The following is a 17,917-nucleotide window of genomic DNA, read 5'->3' on the forward strand; positions in this document are numbered from 1 at the left end:
ACGATCTCCAACATCGGCGGAGGAGGTGCTCCTGCATCAGGTTTCGTCCGGCCAGCGGTTGAAATGTATTGTTGGCTCTGGCGGTGACAAGCGCACGAACAATGGTGGCTACGGTGAGCGGACTACGGTAGTGTTATGAAAAAGAGGAAGGAGGGCACCAGCGGTTAGATCTGCAGAAACAAGGAAAAAAAAGAAGAGAAATTGAGAACACGAGAGAGTGAAATAAAATTGTATCACGTTAAAACCTAACCACATAAGGACAATTTAGTCTTGTCATGTCTGGTCAGGGGTCTCACTAATTAAGAATGAAACTTGAGCGTAAGTACCTAGTCTTACCAATAAGGTAACGGTCTAGGGTTCGCGTCCTCCTCCCCTACGTAATGGACTTGAATTTAGTCATTTACTAAAAAAAACAAAAAAAAAAACTAAAATAAGACAATCCAGACTTTTTAAGTCCCTTTCGTTGGTAAACTGTATACACTTTTTAATATCTTCATCAAACCAGCTAACGCTAAAAAAAAACCCTTCCACAATCAATCCATGTCTAATGTCTTCATCATCTAATGGATATCTCTTGGGGGTTTGGGATTCTCCTGGAGACGATAAACGCAACCGTGAAACCAATAATCGCAATTTCCCGAAGGTATGCTCCGATTCTGCAATTTTTACTGATTTTGGGAAGAAAAATGATGATAACATTAAAATTGGTGGTGCGAAGAGAAAGAAGGGAAATAAATTAGAAATTGAGTATTCCGACATTGTTTTATCTGAAAAGGCGGAAACTGCAAAGGGTCAGTTTGATGGGATTGAGTCTAGTGGAGATAGACAGGATAGAATTATTGGTATTGTTAACGATTTTGATGGCAAATTATGTAAAGTGAAGAAACAGAAGTTGAGCTACACAGATACGCAAATTTGTTCAAGTGTTTCTGGTGGTGATGGTACTAAGCATGTTTTTGTTGAAAAGAAGAGGGTCAGAAATAGAGGAACCAAAAAGGCAGAAAAAATCATTGTTTCGCCGTATTTTATGAAAAAATCTCTCGAGGATGAGAGTATTCTTAAGAGTAAGGGGAAAGGGAGGAGAAAGGATGTAGAAATAAATAGCAATCAACATTTAATCTCGAATGTTTCGGATTGTGATGCCAAGAAGAGTAAACAGACGAAGAAGAATAAGAAATCTGAAATTAATGTTTCACCTTATTTTATAAATAAATGTAGCAAGGATGAGAATTTGGAAGTTGAACCTGGCACTGTTACAAGAGAAATAGATCAGTGTCCTAAAAGTAAGCGGAAAAAGAGGTCAGAAGATGGAGGTAAGCATTTGTCGTCAGATGGTAGTGTCAAGAAGACAAAACACAAGAAGAAGGAAAAAGACGTAATTACTCGTTCTCCTTATTTTCTGAAGAAATGCGTCGTCGAGGATGATAATGGTCATTCTCAAGTTGACGAGAATTTGGGAATTGATCATGCCATTGTTAAAGGAGATGGATACAAGGATTCTAGTAGCAAGCGACGGAAAAGAAGAAAAGATGTAGAGAGCAATTGCAAGGAAGGCTGTAGCGATGAAATTAAGCTTCCGTATAGTGGTGGTGCTGGCAAGAAGAGAGAACGAAAGAAGCGAAAAGAAGAAACTATCACTTCTCCTTATTTTCTGAAGAAACGTGTCAAGGATGAGACTATAAATTCTCAGTTTGACGGAAATACTGAAACCGAATCTGCAACAGTTTTGGAAGAAAGAGATGAAAAAAATAGCGACAATTTGACAAGTAAGAGAAGAGATGGAGATGGTAACAAGAAAGAAAACTTGATCGATGAAGATGTACATTTTCCAAATGGAAGCCTCAAAGAGAAGCAGCAGCCTTTGGCAAATCAGGATGGCAGTGGTGTAAATAAGTTGCCTAATTTATCCTTAGATGATTTCTTCTCGCAATTTGTATATAAAGGTGACAAAGAATATGGAAGAGAGAATATGGAAGGGGACGAGACGAAAATTGTGAAAGATGGCTTGTGTAAAGATGATGATGTTGTTGTTGGAAGTCAAAGTGCACTTCGTAGTAGTTGTGAGAATATGAAAAAAGATGGTGAGAAAAAAACGAGGACTGGTCGTAAAGGTGTTGGCCGAAAAATCAGCAGTGTTGAGGAGAATGACAAAACAAAAGGGGAAATTGAATCAAAGAAATTCAAAGCAAAAAAAGTTTCTCCATATTTTAGCAGCACACAGCTCCAAAGGGAACAAAATGGAGATATAGCAGTTCCGACCAACTCCGAAAGTCAACCTCCAAAGACGAGAAGGAAAAAAGCACGAACAGTTACTCTCACTGCTGAGCAGAAAAGAGACGAGGCTTATGAAAAAAGAAGTACCGATAACAATTGGATACCTCCTCGATCACCTTTTAATCTTCTCCAAGAAGATCATGCTTTTGATCCTTGGAGGGTTTTGGTTATATGTATGCTTCTTAACATGACTACTGGTCTACAGGTTGGTTATTTTTTTTTGAATTTATTTTGGTATTAATACTGAGACTTCAAATCAATTTGCAGATTATATTTTTAGTCCCCTGTTTCAAGAAAGTATTCCATTCAAGAGACAATTTAACCTTATATAATCAGACATGCAAATGTATTTTTCTCGTACAATACAACACCTTAAAGAAAGAATTTCCAATCAATTCAAAAACTACTATGGTGTTTTAGTAAATCATTTAAAGACGTTATGTTGCTCACCTAAATTTCATGTCTGAGAAAGCTTTGTTTTTTTTTTTTTTTTTTTCTGAAAAATATCTTGTTTTGTATAATTACATTGAACACTGTGATAGTGATGATCTGTGCATGTAGGTTGGGAGAGTATTATCAAACTTTTTTGAACTATGTCCAAATGCAAAGACAGCTACAGAAGTTGCGTGTGAGGACATTCAAGAAATAATACGCAGTTTAGGTTTGCATCAGAAGAGAGCAATGGGGATTCAGCGTTTCTCCCAAGAATATCTTAATGGCATATGGACTCATGTAACCCAACTGCCCGGTATTGGCAAGTAAGTTTTACTCACCGCTCATATTGAATTAAAAAAAAATATTAGGACAGAAAAACATTTGGCTTGATTTTATTGCGTAATAAATTAGTCTTCCATATTTAGAGTACTCCAAATGAATTTTCTGATATTTGCAATCTTATACTTTCTCAATTTGAAGTGGTATAGAATGGATGTGATGTTTTTAATTGGATAAAGGATTTTGTAATGAGAAAAATGAAAATGCAGACAAATATGAAAATCATTTAATCTATAAAACAGTGGTTTACTTTTACTCAGCATTTTCATTATTTTACATAGTATTTTCATTATTGGTTGGTTTCAGGTATGCAGCTGATGCATATGCAATATTCTGTACCGGAAAATGGGAACGTGTTAGACCAATTGATCATATGCTCGTAAAATACTGGGAATTCTTGTGTGATAACTTTGGCGTAAAGTCTATTCCTCAAGATTTATCAGATGCCAAACTATCTCTATCTCTAACTTAACTGTCTTTTGTGGATTTCCGTAATTTTCGGAATCCACAAACGGTGTCTCTTGTGGAAGTCCTCGGCTTTAAGAATGACCTTCTTTCCAGTTTCCCAACAAGTTGCCCGTAAGTTTTCCAAGCCAAAAGTTATTTGGGCTGCAAAGTGCCAAGAAATTTTTGTTTGAAGGGCGCAATATGTCAATTCGCAATTTAAGAATGGAAAGTGCCAAAAACATGTAATTCAATGGTGCGAAATGTCAAAAAGACGGACTGGTTGGACGAATGATCAGTAAAATATAAGCTAGTTAATTCAAATATATGTACAAGGAGCTAATGACAAAGCAAGTCTAATATTCAAAGCTCTCGTACCTAAGTCGAGAAAAAGGATTCGACAAGTCTATTTATAGTTGCATGTTCAAAAATGGAACATAATGCAAAAAGACTCTTCAACAAAAACGTAAGTATGTGAATCCTTTTCTAGCGTTTCCAATCCCCTCACATTAACCTGCCAACAAAGTAAAAAGGCAATCTTTTGTGGTTGGCTATTGTATTTCCCAAACTACTTTAATTTACAAATATTTTTGATATATTTAAAAATTAATGAGCTTCAAAAACTATTTCTTTAACAAACATTTTGAAAGAAAAAACTGCGAATTAACTGTTAGAAAGCAAGCATCGTTAACGCAGCGGAATTTTAAAAAAATCATATCATTCGAATTTCTATAGAAATTAAATCTATTAATCACATATAAGAGGGATTATGTAAACTATGTGTTTGACAATTCGATCAACTAATAGCATACACGGGTTCGAAAATTGTAATTAAATTAATTAATTAAATACCATTTACGTGTTGTATGTATGCTCCTTCTAACTTAGTATGTGGTCACACCAAAGTCCTTAGCGGGAGCAATACATTTTTTGACTTCATTTTGCCCGAGTAAGGTTTTACCTTCAAACAAATTTTCCATCAGAAAAATTGAACTAGAAAAACTTTCGGGTTAACGACATGAAAATAATGGAAGAAGAATTGGCAGCCGATGGGGTCGGCTAGGGTTATGAGAGAGGAGGGCGGACTAGGGGTGGGAACGAGCTGAGCTCGGCTCTTTTGGCCAGCTCGAGCTCGAGCTCGAGTCCATGTTGACGAGCTCGAGTCCATGTTGACAAGCTCGAGCTCATCGAGCCAATTTTTTTTTGGCTCGAGCTCGAGCTCGAGGTTATTTAACTTTTTTATTTATTATTATTTAATTTTTTTTATTAAAATCATTTTATTTTTTATTAAAAATTATTCATAGGAAAATAAAAAAAATATAAAATAAATAATGAACTCTAGTTATATATATTTTTTATTTTTTCTATTATTATTATTATTATTATTATTATTATAATATTTTATATTATTATGAATTATTTAAGTAATATAGATTTGTTTCTATTTAAATACTAGATATATTTATTATTATAGACTATTTACTATTTAGTTAATAATAATAATAATAATAATAATAATAATAATAATATATAAGAATAATATATATATATATATATATATATATATATATATATATATATATATATATATATATAAAAGAAAAAAAAAAGAAGATGGCGGCTCCGAGCTGCAGAACAACTAATTTTGGGCTCGAGCTCGAGCTCGTCCGAAGCTCGAGTTCGAGCTTTTTTCGAGCCGGCTCGTCGAGTTCGCGAGCCGGCTCGGCTCGTTTGCCACCCCTAGGGCGGACGGCTACAAGGTGGCAGATTATCATTATATTGTTTCTCAACCCCAAGTCTCTTATTTATAACTAATTATGTGACTTGTAAATAAAGTCTCCTAGTTGAACTAGAAGCCAAAAGCCTAAGCTCATTGAGAACTATTCTTAAAACATTAATATATATCTCTTTAATCGTACTTCTGAAAAATACGACGATTACGTATTCGTGACGAGTATTACTTTCTCGTCAAATCAGTACCACTTGCATTTTTCCAATTTCCAAAATTGAAAACTTACAATTCAGGGCACCTGTCAAATTAGAAAAAAATCACAATTAAGAAAGTCCACTTAACATATATGGAAATGCGTTCCTTTCTTCGTTCCAATTCGTAATCAAATATCACGAACATCGGATTCAATCTTATTGAACTCTGATTATGCTAAGAACAACAACTCTAATCTTAATTTACCACATTAAGAAATTTATGTAACAAGAAGTGTAACCCTCAATAGTTCAGGTGTAGGCTAGCCATTGGCTCACAACTCTTTGTTCTTATGTAGACTCGTCCTAAGTATCCTGATTGAGATAAAAAAATCCTCTTAATCTCAATCGCCGACTTTATCGGTTAAAACCTAACGAATCAAGATTGATGTCCAGCAACTACGCATAATAATCCCCTAGTTACAAATGAAGTGCCTGCAAGAACCTTATATTCTAATTAACGTGCGGTACGGTCCCTTCGACAACATATGTTCCAATCAAAATAGATCTATTGGTCCACGGAGACCTCTAATATTGTTCGAAGACTGTGCGGACGTTCTAAAGATATATAATCTAATTGTGTGTGATCCATATAAACTATTTTTCTCTAATCACTCCACTTTATGACCTAGCCAGAGACTCCATGGACTATACATTAGAAGAACACACATGGCATCCATGCGTATAACCAAGAGTTCGAACACCTAACTACAAAGTACATACTCCCACTAGATTTCGTATTGTGCGAACGCTGGCCATTCGAGTGGTTTTTGATGAGACTCGGGGACCTGTTACTGCACAGTTGGACCTCTAGTGATGTCGCATTGATGTATTAGGTCTGAAGGACTATGGTGTACAACTATAATCATAGAACATCTACTCTATTATTAGGAACCACTTAGAGATTATAGGACGAGAGAGTTCAGTGACTCATTGACTATAAGCACCCACACAAGTATGCCGACGTCTCTACACGGTAGCTGATGGCACGCATCTCACGTACACTAAGTGCTAGGCGCAAAAGAAAACCACCATTATACTAATTATAAGCGTAACCATCGACTACGAACTTGTTTAATAGTCAAAATGCTGATTGAATGATCTGACGATTCTCCTAGACCAACTCCCAACAATTATAATGACTATAAGGTCTATATATGTGCTCACACATGGGCCAACAAACATGGCTTGCCAACAATGGGATTTTCATTAATACAAAATAGAATATTTACGAATAGTGTGAAAAACCACAATCTTATGTTGGTTTGTTGGTCACCTACTTTAACATTAACAACATCTTGAAAACTACCCATAAAAAAATACTTTTGTTAGTTATTCTAGTAATGGAATTTCAAAAACTATTAAAAGGGACTTCAAATCAATTTGAATCAACTACTTTCTCAAACCAATTGAATAAAAGGTTAATGGTAAAGAGGTCCATGACAAGGGACATCCAACTTTTTTGTCTTTCAAATAATTTCAACTCATTCAAACTTATTTGCAAATAAGGAAAATTCTTTTTTATATATACTAAAATTACTCCCATTTCATTGAAACCCAATTCAACTCAAATTTCATGATTTACAACCCAAGTTAGCTTAATTAACCAATTTTGACCCGCCACCGCCGGTCTCTAGCGTTGACTTTTTTTTTTCATTAAAAATTTATTTTAATTAATATTATTGTCTTGGCTGCTAAATTACTGTCTCCAACAGTAATTTAACTGTCGGAGACAATAATTTTAACTGTTAATTGATTTATTTATTATTTTTTTATTTTAATTAATATTAGTGTCTTGGCTGCTAAATTTGTGTCTCCAAAAGTAATTCATCTGTCTGAGACAATAATTTTACTGTGGCCCGCAATTTTGTTGTCTTTGACTGTAATATTACTGTCTCCGACCGTAATATTACAGTCTCATGCAATAATATTACTGTTTGGGACAGTAATATTAATAATATTACTGTTTCGGTATTCAATTTTACTATTTCAGACAATAATTTTGTTGTCAACACAGTATTTTATAGGAAAAAAAAAGCCAATAACGGAGACTGGCGGTCAACGGCGGTTGACCGGCAGGAAAAACAATTCAGAAAAAAAAAAGTTTTCAAAAAAAAAAAAAAAAAGAAGTCAACGTCGGAATCTGGCCGGAAAAAAAAATATTTTCTAAAAAAAAATACTTTTTGGAAAAAAAAGTTATTTTTCCAAAAAAAATATTAAAATGTGAGTTAATGTGATATATTTGTTTAAATTTGGGGTCAATGTGTAATATTGGGGAAGTTAAAGTATAATGGATGGAATTGATAAAAATTATATTATGGAGAGTATTTTGGACAAAATACATGGGGATGGGTTTATTTGGAATACTGATTTTTGTTCGGACCAATGTGCATTTAACTCTCTGGTCATGTCCCTCTTTGGCATTTGCCCTTCAATAAAATAAGCAATACAACTCTGTTAGCACAAAAAACACGCTTCTCAAATCCCACATAAATAGTTAAAATCAACTGAAGAAACAACCAAGACATTTCTTTACTTTTCTTCTACTCTTTCATTCTATAAACATGATATTGGGTAACATTCTCCACCATTTCCTGTGCATTTTTCGTTGTAAACCATATCTAAAATCAACTTCGAAATAAATGTACTGCATTCATATTCCTAAGAATTCCAATTCTTGTCACGAGAAAAAAAATTCTTACAATTTTGATGCAAATTCAAGACTTGCCATTTTGTCCAGTAACCTAATCTCTTTAGCAATTGTTTTGGCCCTTATTACTCCACTGCATTCACCATAATCACTATTGATTTCAAATTCTTTTCACTTCCTTCAACAACTACCTCATTTTCATAAGGCCAAAATTTGCCTACTTGGTTCTGAAAATAAAAGCATTAAAATATTTTCCATCTACAAAAGCAAAATAACGACATCTAAAGATACTGAAAATGAAGTCATGTACATACTGCATCAATAATTTAGTTGTACCTTCTTATGATATAAAGCTTCCATGGAAACTGATGCAATTTCGTAGTAGTTTTCCATCTACCATATTAGCAAGGTAGGATGAAATAATAGTTATAATAGATCCAATGTAAACGGGGAAAAAAAAAAAACAAAAAAGAACTTATAAATGATATAATAGAACAACAAAATCATAAAAGATACTAGGAATACAACCACAAAAATAGTTGGAATAGGGAGAATAATTTTTGTAGTTTTAAGATAAAGCGAGAAAAACTTTTATTTAGTTCAGATAATCATTGAATTTCAATATTCCATTTTTTTTTCTTTTCGAGTATTTTTGTTGATATTGTTTTTGGGGAAATTATATTATTGAAAAAAAAATGTATTTAATATAGTGGTTTTTGGTTAATGTTTACGAAATCTCTCTTATTTTACCAACTTCAGCTCATGGTTGATAAATCGCATAGTCAAATCGAAAATCGTCTTGCTAAATTTATAAACCGTAAGAGTTTTATTTGATATTGAATATTGCTTGAATAGTATAGTCGGCTTCCCGGGATAGGATTATGGATTGAATCAGGAAGTTCCTGACATTTCCTAAAACATAAATACTAAAACGAAACCAAGAATTATCGTCTTAGTTTTGTATGTGGATGACATTTTACTAGCAAGTAGCTAGTGATCTTGGTTTACTAAACGAAACCAAGAATTATCTCTCAAAGAATTTTAAGATAGTTGATATGGGTGAGGCAAATTATATTATCGGGATAGAGATCGATTTCGAGGATTGTTAGGCTTGTCTCAGAAATGATATATCAATCGAGTTTTTGAAAGATTTAATATGCAGTTTTGTTCAACCATTAATGCACCAATCACGAAAGGTGATAAATTAAATGAAAAAAAATGTCCAAAGAATGACTTGGAAAATGAGAAAATGAAGTTGATTCCATATGCATCAGCAGTTGGAAGTCTGATGTATGCACAGACTTGTATTAGACCAGATATTAGTTATGCGGTGGGAGTATTTGGTAGATATCAAAGTAATTCGGGAATAACACATTGGAAAGCAGCAAAGAAGGTTATGAAGTATCTTCAAGGAACAAAGGATTACATGCTTAGTTATAGGAGATCGGACCAATTAGAGGTTATTGGTTATTCAGACTCCAATTTTGCTGGTTGTTTAGATAGTAGAAAGTCCACATCGGGCTTTGTATTTCTACTAGCTGGTGGAGCAATCTCTTGGAAGAGTGTAAAGCAAAGTATTATTGTTTCTTCCACACTGGAGGCTGAGTATGTAGCATGTTTTGAGGCCTCGAGTCATGCACTATAGTTGTGAAATTTTATCTTAGGGCTTAAGGCTGTTGACTCAATTGCTAAGCCTTTGAAGATTGTGATAACACCGCAGCCGTTTTCTTCTCTAAGAATGGAAAGTATTCAAGTGGATCCAAGCACATGGATCTTAAGTACTTGGTTGTAAAGAAAGAGTGCAGAAACAACAAGTATCAATAGAAAATTTAAGTACAAATCTTATGGTTGCAGATCCATTAACCAAGGGATTGCCTATAAAGACATATGAGTAGCATGTGTTGGGGCTAAATACCTAACACGCAAGTGCACGTATCGCAAACAAGTAGTAAAAGTGGACTCGTGAGAGTCGGATGTCGATCCCACAGGGAATACTCAAATTATCTAATCCTAAGTACCAAACTCTAACAATTATGATTTTTATCCAGCCTACGCAAAGTTGTCAAATCTAATTAAATTAATTATGAAAGCAATAAAACACGAGAAAATATCAATAAAAACGGACCTAGGATTTTATCTTCCCCTATGCAAGAATTGCTCACCCAAAACCCCTCAATTATGAAATATATGATTCATGATTATTAACCCGAGACACTAATTTACTCATAACCCGCTGTCGCGTGTATTATGAGTCTATTATTCATAAACGGTTCACTATATGTCCATGCAAACAAATTATAAATAATGCATTAACTAACAAGTCTCGTAAATGGCTACCTAAGGTGATATCTGTATGTCTACGACACCACATACATTGACACACTCATCCGGTGAAAACTACTCGAAGGTTCTTATACTTACCGTCTAATTATCAAAATAGCCCTGTCGAGTCAATCCCAATAATCACAGATAAAGCACATAAATTGATCAAGTTCATGCACTAACAATCATAACAAGTATAAGAAATAATCATAAAACCATAATTGCATAATCTCAAGAAAACGGGTTCACCATCCCCACATAGGGTTCCAACAAAATCCTAGATTAAAAACTTAGCTACTCATAACGAAAAACATAATAAAAGTAATAAAAGTCATAGATTAAGAGAAGATAGGTGAAAGAAGAATTATGATGAAGGGTTGTCAATTCTCCGTCTTCGATTCTTCGTTCTCTCGCTCCTCTCGCTCCAAGGTTATGTCAAAAGTTCTCTAATTCGTGCTTGGTTTGGGCTTAAATAGATGTCCCAACTTGGTAGATGATTTGAGGTTTCCTTGTGTGATTAAAAGTCCAAAATTGTCTCCAGCGTGTGTTGGCGCGGCCGCGCGAAAATCAGTGCAATTCTCACACGGCCGCGCGAGAATCGCCGAAACATTATGCCCCAGTTCTGCTGTTGGCACGGCCGTCCCATTTTTAGGTGTAAATATGGGACTGCCGTCCCGTGCCAAATTCTTCAGATTTTTGATTATTTCACTTTTGGCCCATATTTTCTTCAAAACTGCAGTTTTGACCCCAAACTTTTCCAATTCTTCAATTTGTACCTAAAATAGAATAAATCAACCTTTTAAGCACCAATTATCGTTAAATCACACCAAAAGCTCAAATAAAAAGATACGATAAAGTACAAAAATATACACTTAACACACCCCCAAACTTGATCTTTTGTTTGTCCTCAAGCAAAAACTAGCAACTTTCACAGCAACACTTTCAACAAATGCCTCTCATCACATAGATTAATGGTCAATTTCATGTTTTCAGAACTTGCAATTATCATGACAATTCTCAAAAATTTACAAGCTCGTAATTCAAAGATACGTATTCACTCACCATTGCTAAAAACCACAAACCATGCTATCGCTTCAAGTATCCCATATTTGTACACTAAAAATGGAGAAAATTTATACTTACATAATAATATTCAACTCCAAAGACTCACCGAATTTCTTTACTCGGCTAGTATCAAATAATTGAGCTATTGGGATCATTGGGACTTTTTGGCTTTCAAATGTTGGGCTTTTTGGTTCGAGGTAGGAGATATGGGTATATGTAGCTATGCTTCTTGAATTGAGGTGTTTACGCCAAATTTTGAAAGATAGGCGTTGAAACAATGAATTCACCTCTAAGGACTTTAATAAACTCGATTCTTAAGTATTCAAAAGTCTCCACTTTTGCTCTTAAGACAATGGATCGAGCTTTCAAAACAATTCAACAACTAGTCCTTACTTCCCCTTCTAGTCTCTTCTTTTTTTTTTTTTTTTTTTTTTTTTTTTTTTTTTTTTTTTTTTATCGAAGAAGAAGAAGGACCTTATAAATTTTTTCAAAGAATCTCCAAAGGGTAATTTTTCAAGAATCTCCATTTATTCTACCTTATACACATTGGCTAAAAGAAAGAACACCGTTTCTCCAAGGCTCAATCAAGGTTCGAATCATAAAAATTTAAAGGTAGGCTTGAAAGGCTCAAACGGTTCAAAGATGGCCCAAATCACTTCCCAAATTGCTCAACAATTTAATATTTCACTTTGTAAATTTGTAAGGCAAGTTCTAAAACCGAATAGCATATGATATAGCATAAATTAATTCCACGTTTTAAAACACAAAACTTTCAACCAAAGCAAGGCATAATTCGTGATTCCTAACAATGACTCCTTCCTACGACACTTTGAATCAAAAGCTCACCAAAATTCAATCACAATCACGATAAAGTAAGCAATTTCATCATTAAACATCAACCATCTTTCATCATCATGATTCATCGAAGCATTTATCTCAAACATTTTTTTTATCGAAAGCAATAAATAAACTAAAACAACTACAATAAAAAAAATTCTAAGGCATGCAAACAAAAAAATTAAAGCACATAAAACCAAGCAATTTTCACCCCCAAACTTAAAATTTACATTGCCCTTAATGTAATTAGAAAGTTTAAGGATAGAATACACCTGAATAAGTCGTTTTGGCCATGTCCGGCCTGCTCTTCCACCCTCGCCTTTATTATGCTTCAGTTGAGGTTCGCACGGCCGTATGAGATTTTGAATTGTTTTCCGCACGGCCGTGGGATTTGCTAAAATTGGGCAGTAGCTTCCAGATTTTTCACACGACCGTGTGAAATTAAGCCTTGTTTTGGGACGGCCGTGTGAAGTGCAAAATTGCACTTTCACCCCTGAAAATAAAAAAAAAAATTGCTTATTTCATTAGCTTGCATGCTTATCAAATAAATAAATAAAATAAAACAAGAACATAAATAATAAAAAAAAAAACGAAAATCTCGGGTTGCCTCCCGAGAAGCGCTAAGTTTATAGTCTTCAGCCAGACTTTGTTCCTGCTCTTCTATTCCTTAGCTTTTGGACCCATCTCCTCACTTCCTTTTGGAGAAAGTCTTGAATAAATGGGTTGATCCGATTCTTTTTTCGACTGGTTCGCTTAGGAATGCCCTTGAATTTATTCTTCTTGATGTCATGAGGCTTGCCAACATCGTCTTTAAAACACAACCTCTTTTGACTATCTCTCGGAGGAGTTGAAATTGAGTCCACAAAATACACTTGCTCCTTCCGACTCCCTTTTCCGCCATCATCTCCTGCACTCAGAGATGCTTTCCCATGGTCCAAGATCAAAACATCAAAATTTTCATGATTTGTAAAATCCATAAGATCAATAGAAAAACAATCATTATTATCAAATGGATGTTTATTAGCACTAAAAACATTAAATTTGATCGTTTGATCATGCACCGTCATTGTAAGATCACCACTAGCACAATCAATTAGAGTTTTCGACGTGGCTAAAAACGGTCTCCCTAAAATAAGAGGTATCTCCCTATCTTCATCTATATCAAGTATAACGAAATCAACAGGGAAGATAAATTTGTTCACTTTTACTAGCACATTCTCTAAAACACCTTTTGGGTAAACTAAAGACCTATCGGCTAATTGAAGAGTTATAGCCGTCGGTTCAATCTCACCTAACCCAAGATTTTTATAAGTGGAATAAGGCATAAGATTACTGCTAGCGCCTAAATCAATGAGCGATCTAAAATTCTTACCTCCTATAGTACACGGGATAGTGAACTTACCTGGATCGCCGAGTTTTTGTGGAAGGGGCCGTGTAAGAATTGCACTGCATTGCTCCGTGAGTTGGATCATCTCGTTCCCTTGCAATTTCTTCCTCTTTGTCACGAGCTCCTTGAGGAATTTCACCCACTTTGGCATCTTTTGAAGGGCTTCGATAAAAGGGATGTTTATGTGAATCTCCTTCAACTTGTCCAAAAACCCTTGGTATTCGGCATCGAGCTTCTTCTTTAGAAACGTTTGAGGGTATGGAATTGGAGGGGCTCGTGATTTCACTGTTGATGATAGTGATTCTTCGTGAGTTGCTTCTTTTTCCCCAATCACACTCGTCTTCTCGATTACCGTACTTCGCTTCTCTTTTCGTGGGGCTTCCTCCAATTGTCTCCCATTCCTTAAACTTACAGCATTGCACTGCTCGATGTTGCTCTTTCGAGGATCTTCCGTATTCGACGGCAGTGCTCCCGATCGCCTTGCGGTTAGCTGGGTTGCAAGTTGACCCATCTGTGTTTCCAAATTTCGGATGGAGGCTTGGGTGGTTGTCATAAATTGCGCCAAGATATTTGCGAGATCTCCACCTTGAGGTTGAGCTTGAGGTGGTGCTTGCCTTTGTCCTTGTTGATTTCCTCCCCATCCAAAGTTGGGGTGATCTTTCCATCCCGGATTATAGGTGTTGGAGTACGGGTTCCTCTGTTGTCGGTTGGTGTCATTCAGGTAATTTAGAGACTCCGTTTCTTCTAAGCACTGGTTGGGACCGTTGATTGCATGGACTTGCTGAGTCTGCAAAGCTGCTACTTGCTTTGATAGCTTTTCTAACTGGGCGGTGATTGCGGTGACCCCGTCTAACTCCAAAATTCCTCCCGTCTTGACGGCTCCGCTATTTGACTGGTCCGATGCCCGCATGTATTTGTTCCTTGCGATTCACTCCAAAAGTTTGTACGCTTCGTCATAGGTCAAGCTCATGAACATACCACCAGCTGCTGAATCGAGCACCGTTCTCGAATTATCTTGCAATCCATCATAAAATATTTGAAGTTGCCGCCACTCTTGAAGTCCATGATTCGGGCATCTCCGAATTAATTGTTTGAACCGCTCCCACGTCTCGAGTAGCGCTTCACCGGCTTCTTGCATGAAATTTTGTATTTCTCTCCGGATTCTCTCAGTTTTTGTTGGGGAGTTGTAGGTGTTCATGAAGAGTTGTGCTAATTGGGGCCAAGACGAGATGGAGTGCGGTGCGCGAGTTTGTAACCATTCTCGGGATGCTCCGTGTAAAGAGTGCTTGAACAGGCGGAGTTGCAGTGCTTCGGGCGATACTCCGTTCATATTGTGCGAGTCGCACGTCTCGAGAAAATTGACCAAGTGGAGATGTGGATCTTCGTGAGCTAATCGCTGAACAACCCATTGTTTTGGAGCATAGTAAGGAATCCCGCTCGAATTTCGAAATTGTTGGCTTCAATGAGGGGCTGCTTGATGCTTGATTGAAACCCATTGAGTGTTGGAACGGTGTACTCATGCAATGCTCGTTGACGAGGTGGTGGATTAATTAGCTGAAGTTGCTCTTGCTCGTTGACGATATTTCCTGCCGCATTCGGTAGGCGCCCTTGGTCACCTCCCCTACGATTATTCTCTTCTTCCATTATCGCATAAAAAGTACCTAAAAAAAATTAAATAAAAAAAATAAAACAAAATAATTAAATAAAATAAATAAAACGGCTGAAGTAAGAAAAATTGCTCAAATTTAATATTAGAATAAATAGATAATTTAACCGTATTCCCCGGCAACGGCGCCAAAAACGTTTTGGGGCTAAATACCTAACACGCAAGTGCACGTATCGCAAACAAGTAGTAAAAGTGGACTCGTGAGAGTCGGATGTCGATCCCACAGGGAATACTCAAATTATCTAATCCTAAGTACCAAACTCTAACAATTATGATTTTATCCAGCCTACGCAAAGTTGTCAAATCTAATTAAACTAATTATGAAAGCAATAAAACACGAGAAAATATCAATAAAAACGGACCTAGGATTTTTATCTTCCCCCTATGCAAGAATTGCTTACCCAAAACCCCTCAATTATGAAATATATGATTCATGATTATTAACCCGAGACACTAATTTACTCATAACCCGCTGTCGCGTGTATTATAAGTCTATTATTCATAAACGGTTCACTATATGTCTATACAAACAAATTATAAATAAAGCATTAACTAACAAATCTCGTAAATGGCTACCTAAGGTGATATCTGTATGTCTACGACACCACATACATTGACACACTCATCCGGTGAAAACTACTCGAAGGTTCTTATACTTACCGTCTAATTATCAAAATAGCTCTGTCGAGTCAATCCCAATAATCACAGATAAAGCACATAAATTGATCAAGTTCATGCACTAACAATCATAACAAGTATAAGAAATAATCATAAAACCATAATTGCATAATCTCAAGAAAACGGGTTCACCATCCCCACATAGGGTTCCAACTAGGGGTGGAAATTGGAACGAAAATTCCGATTTCCGCCGAATCCGATCCGAAATATTCCGATTTTGGAACGACTTTTTCAATTCCGAATTCCGAAATTCCGATTTCCGAAAATTCCGAAAAAAATCGGATCGGAATCGGAAATACATAAGAAAAATTATTCCGATTATTTCCGATTATTTCCGATTTATTCCGATTTTTCTAATTATTATAAATATTTATTACTATATATAATATATACTATATGTCTATAACTATTCGCAGTTTGTACTAATTACTAGTAATATATATTAGTATATTACTAATATTTTTCCATTTATTATATATATATATATATATATATATATATATATATATATATATATATATATATATATATATATATATATTTGGACATATTATTATTTTTTAATTTTCTAAAACATACAAGAGTCAAAACTCAAAATTAATTTTTTTTTTATTTTTTTTTTTTGGGAAAATTCCGAAAATTTCCGAAAAAAATCCGAAAATTACCGAAAAATTTCCGAAAATTTCCGAAAAATTTCCGAAAATTCCGAAAATGAAGATTTCCGAAAAATTCCGATTTTCCGAAAATTCCGAAAAAATCGGAATCGGAATCAATTTTTGAATTCCGAAAAAATCGGAATCGGAATTGGAAGGCGTTTTGGACTTCCGAAAAAAATCGGAAATTTTCCGAAACACCCAAATCCGATCCCATCCGTCCGATTTCCACCCCTAGTTCCAACAAAATCCTAGATTAAAAACATAGCTACTCATAACGAAAAACATAATAAAAGTAATAAAAGTCATAGATTAAGAGAAGATAGGTGAAAGAAGAATTATGATGAAGGGTTGTCAATTCTCCGTCTTCGATTCTTCGTTCTCTCGCTCCTCTCGCTCCAAGGTTGTGTCAAAAGTTCTCTAATTCGTGCTTGGTTTGGGCTTAAATAGATGTCCCAACTTGGTAGATGATTTGAGGTTTCCTTGTGTGATTAAAAGTCCAAAATTGTCTCCAGCGTGTGTTGGCGCGGCCGCGCGAAAATCAGTGCAATTCTCACACGGCCGCGCGAGAATCGCCGAAACTTTATGCCCCAGTTCTGCTGTTGGCACGGCCGTCCCATTTTTAGGTGTAAATCTGGGACGGCCGTCCCGTGCCAAATTCTTCAGATTTTTGTTTATTTCACTTTTGGCCCATATTTTCTTCAAAATTGCAGTTTGACCCCAAATTTTTCCAATTCTTCAATTTGTACCTAAAATTCAATAAATCAACCTTTTAAGCACCAATTATCGTTAAATCACACCAAAAGCTCAAATAAAAAGATACGATAAAGTGCAAAAATATACACTTAACAGCATGTTATTAGAATGGGTCTTTTGAGTAATCCTTGATTTGATGAGTTGTGATTGTAATCGACACTTAATTTATTTAGTCAAATGTTTCGGTTTTCCTGTTTTCAATTATGTGTGCGCATATTATATTTGGAATTAATTTAACAGGATTTGTCCTAATAAGACAAAGTTAAAGGGGTTATTATAGATTAGAATAACAAGAGTTATTAGTGGCGTGATACATAGAAGGGAATATGATGAATGAATCATATGACCGCTATTCACTTTAATAAGTCAAACTAGTTCTAACATTAAAGTACTTTATTTACCTATTATGAAAATCAGCTTAATTTTCT

The 17,917-nt window shown here is 35.3% G+C and overlaps 1 protein-coding gene and 1 pseudogene across 2 annotated transcripts; both read left to right on the top strand.

Annotated features, from left to right (window-relative positions):
• The first annotated feature begins 457 nt into the window (after positions 1 to 457).
• On the top strand, positions 458 to 3,901 carry LOC105954337 (DNA glycosylase superfamily protein). Of its 2 annotated transcripts, none has more exons than XR_016031795.1 (3): positions 458 to 2,479; positions 2,817 to 3,032; positions 3,355 to 3,901. XR_016031795.1 is itself a non-coding variant. In XM_088819800.1 (3 exons), exons 1-3 carry the CDS (start codon positions 548 to 550, stop codon positions 3,518 to 3,520), a joined length of 2,295 nt encoding a protein of 764 aa, XP_088675926.1. In that variant the 5' UTR covers positions 458 to 547; the 3' UTR covers positions 3,521 to 3,901. The 2 variants fall into 2 exon arrangements, 1 of the variants encoding a protein (XP_088675926.1); XM_088819800.1 differs by having other exon boundaries at positions 2,836 to 3,032.
• Positions 3,902 to 9,374: 5,473 nt separating this feature from the next.
• On the top strand, positions 9,375 to 10,020 carry LOC148772817 (secreted RxLR effector protein 161 pseudogene; annotated as a pseudogene).
• The last annotated feature ends 7,897 nt before the right edge of the window (positions 10,021 to 17,917 follow it).

The sequence above is a fragment of the Erythranthe guttata genome, chromosome 1 (assembly GCF_056151865.1).
Source record: "Erythranthe guttata isolate IM_541 chromosome 1, IM_541, whole genome shotgun sequence".
Classification (NCBI taxonomy): domain Eukaryota; kingdom Viridiplantae; phylum Streptophyta; class Magnoliopsida; order Lamiales; family Phrymaceae; genus Erythranthe; species Erythranthe guttata.

Bases quoted from the DNA above. Each gene is read 5' to 3' on its own strand.
- LOC105954337 (XM_088819800.1), top strand. From the start codon at position 548: ATGTCTTCATCATCTAATGGATATCTCTTGGGGGTTTGGGATTCTCCT. The intron at 2,480-2,835 runs GTTGGTTATTTT...CTGTGCATGTAG, and splicing joins ACATGACTACTGGTCTACAG to GTTGGGAGAGTATTATCAAA. The intron at 3,033-3,354 runs GTAAGTTTTACT...GGTTGGTTTCAG, and splicing joins CAACTGCCCGGTATTGGCAA to GTATGCAGCTGATGCATATG.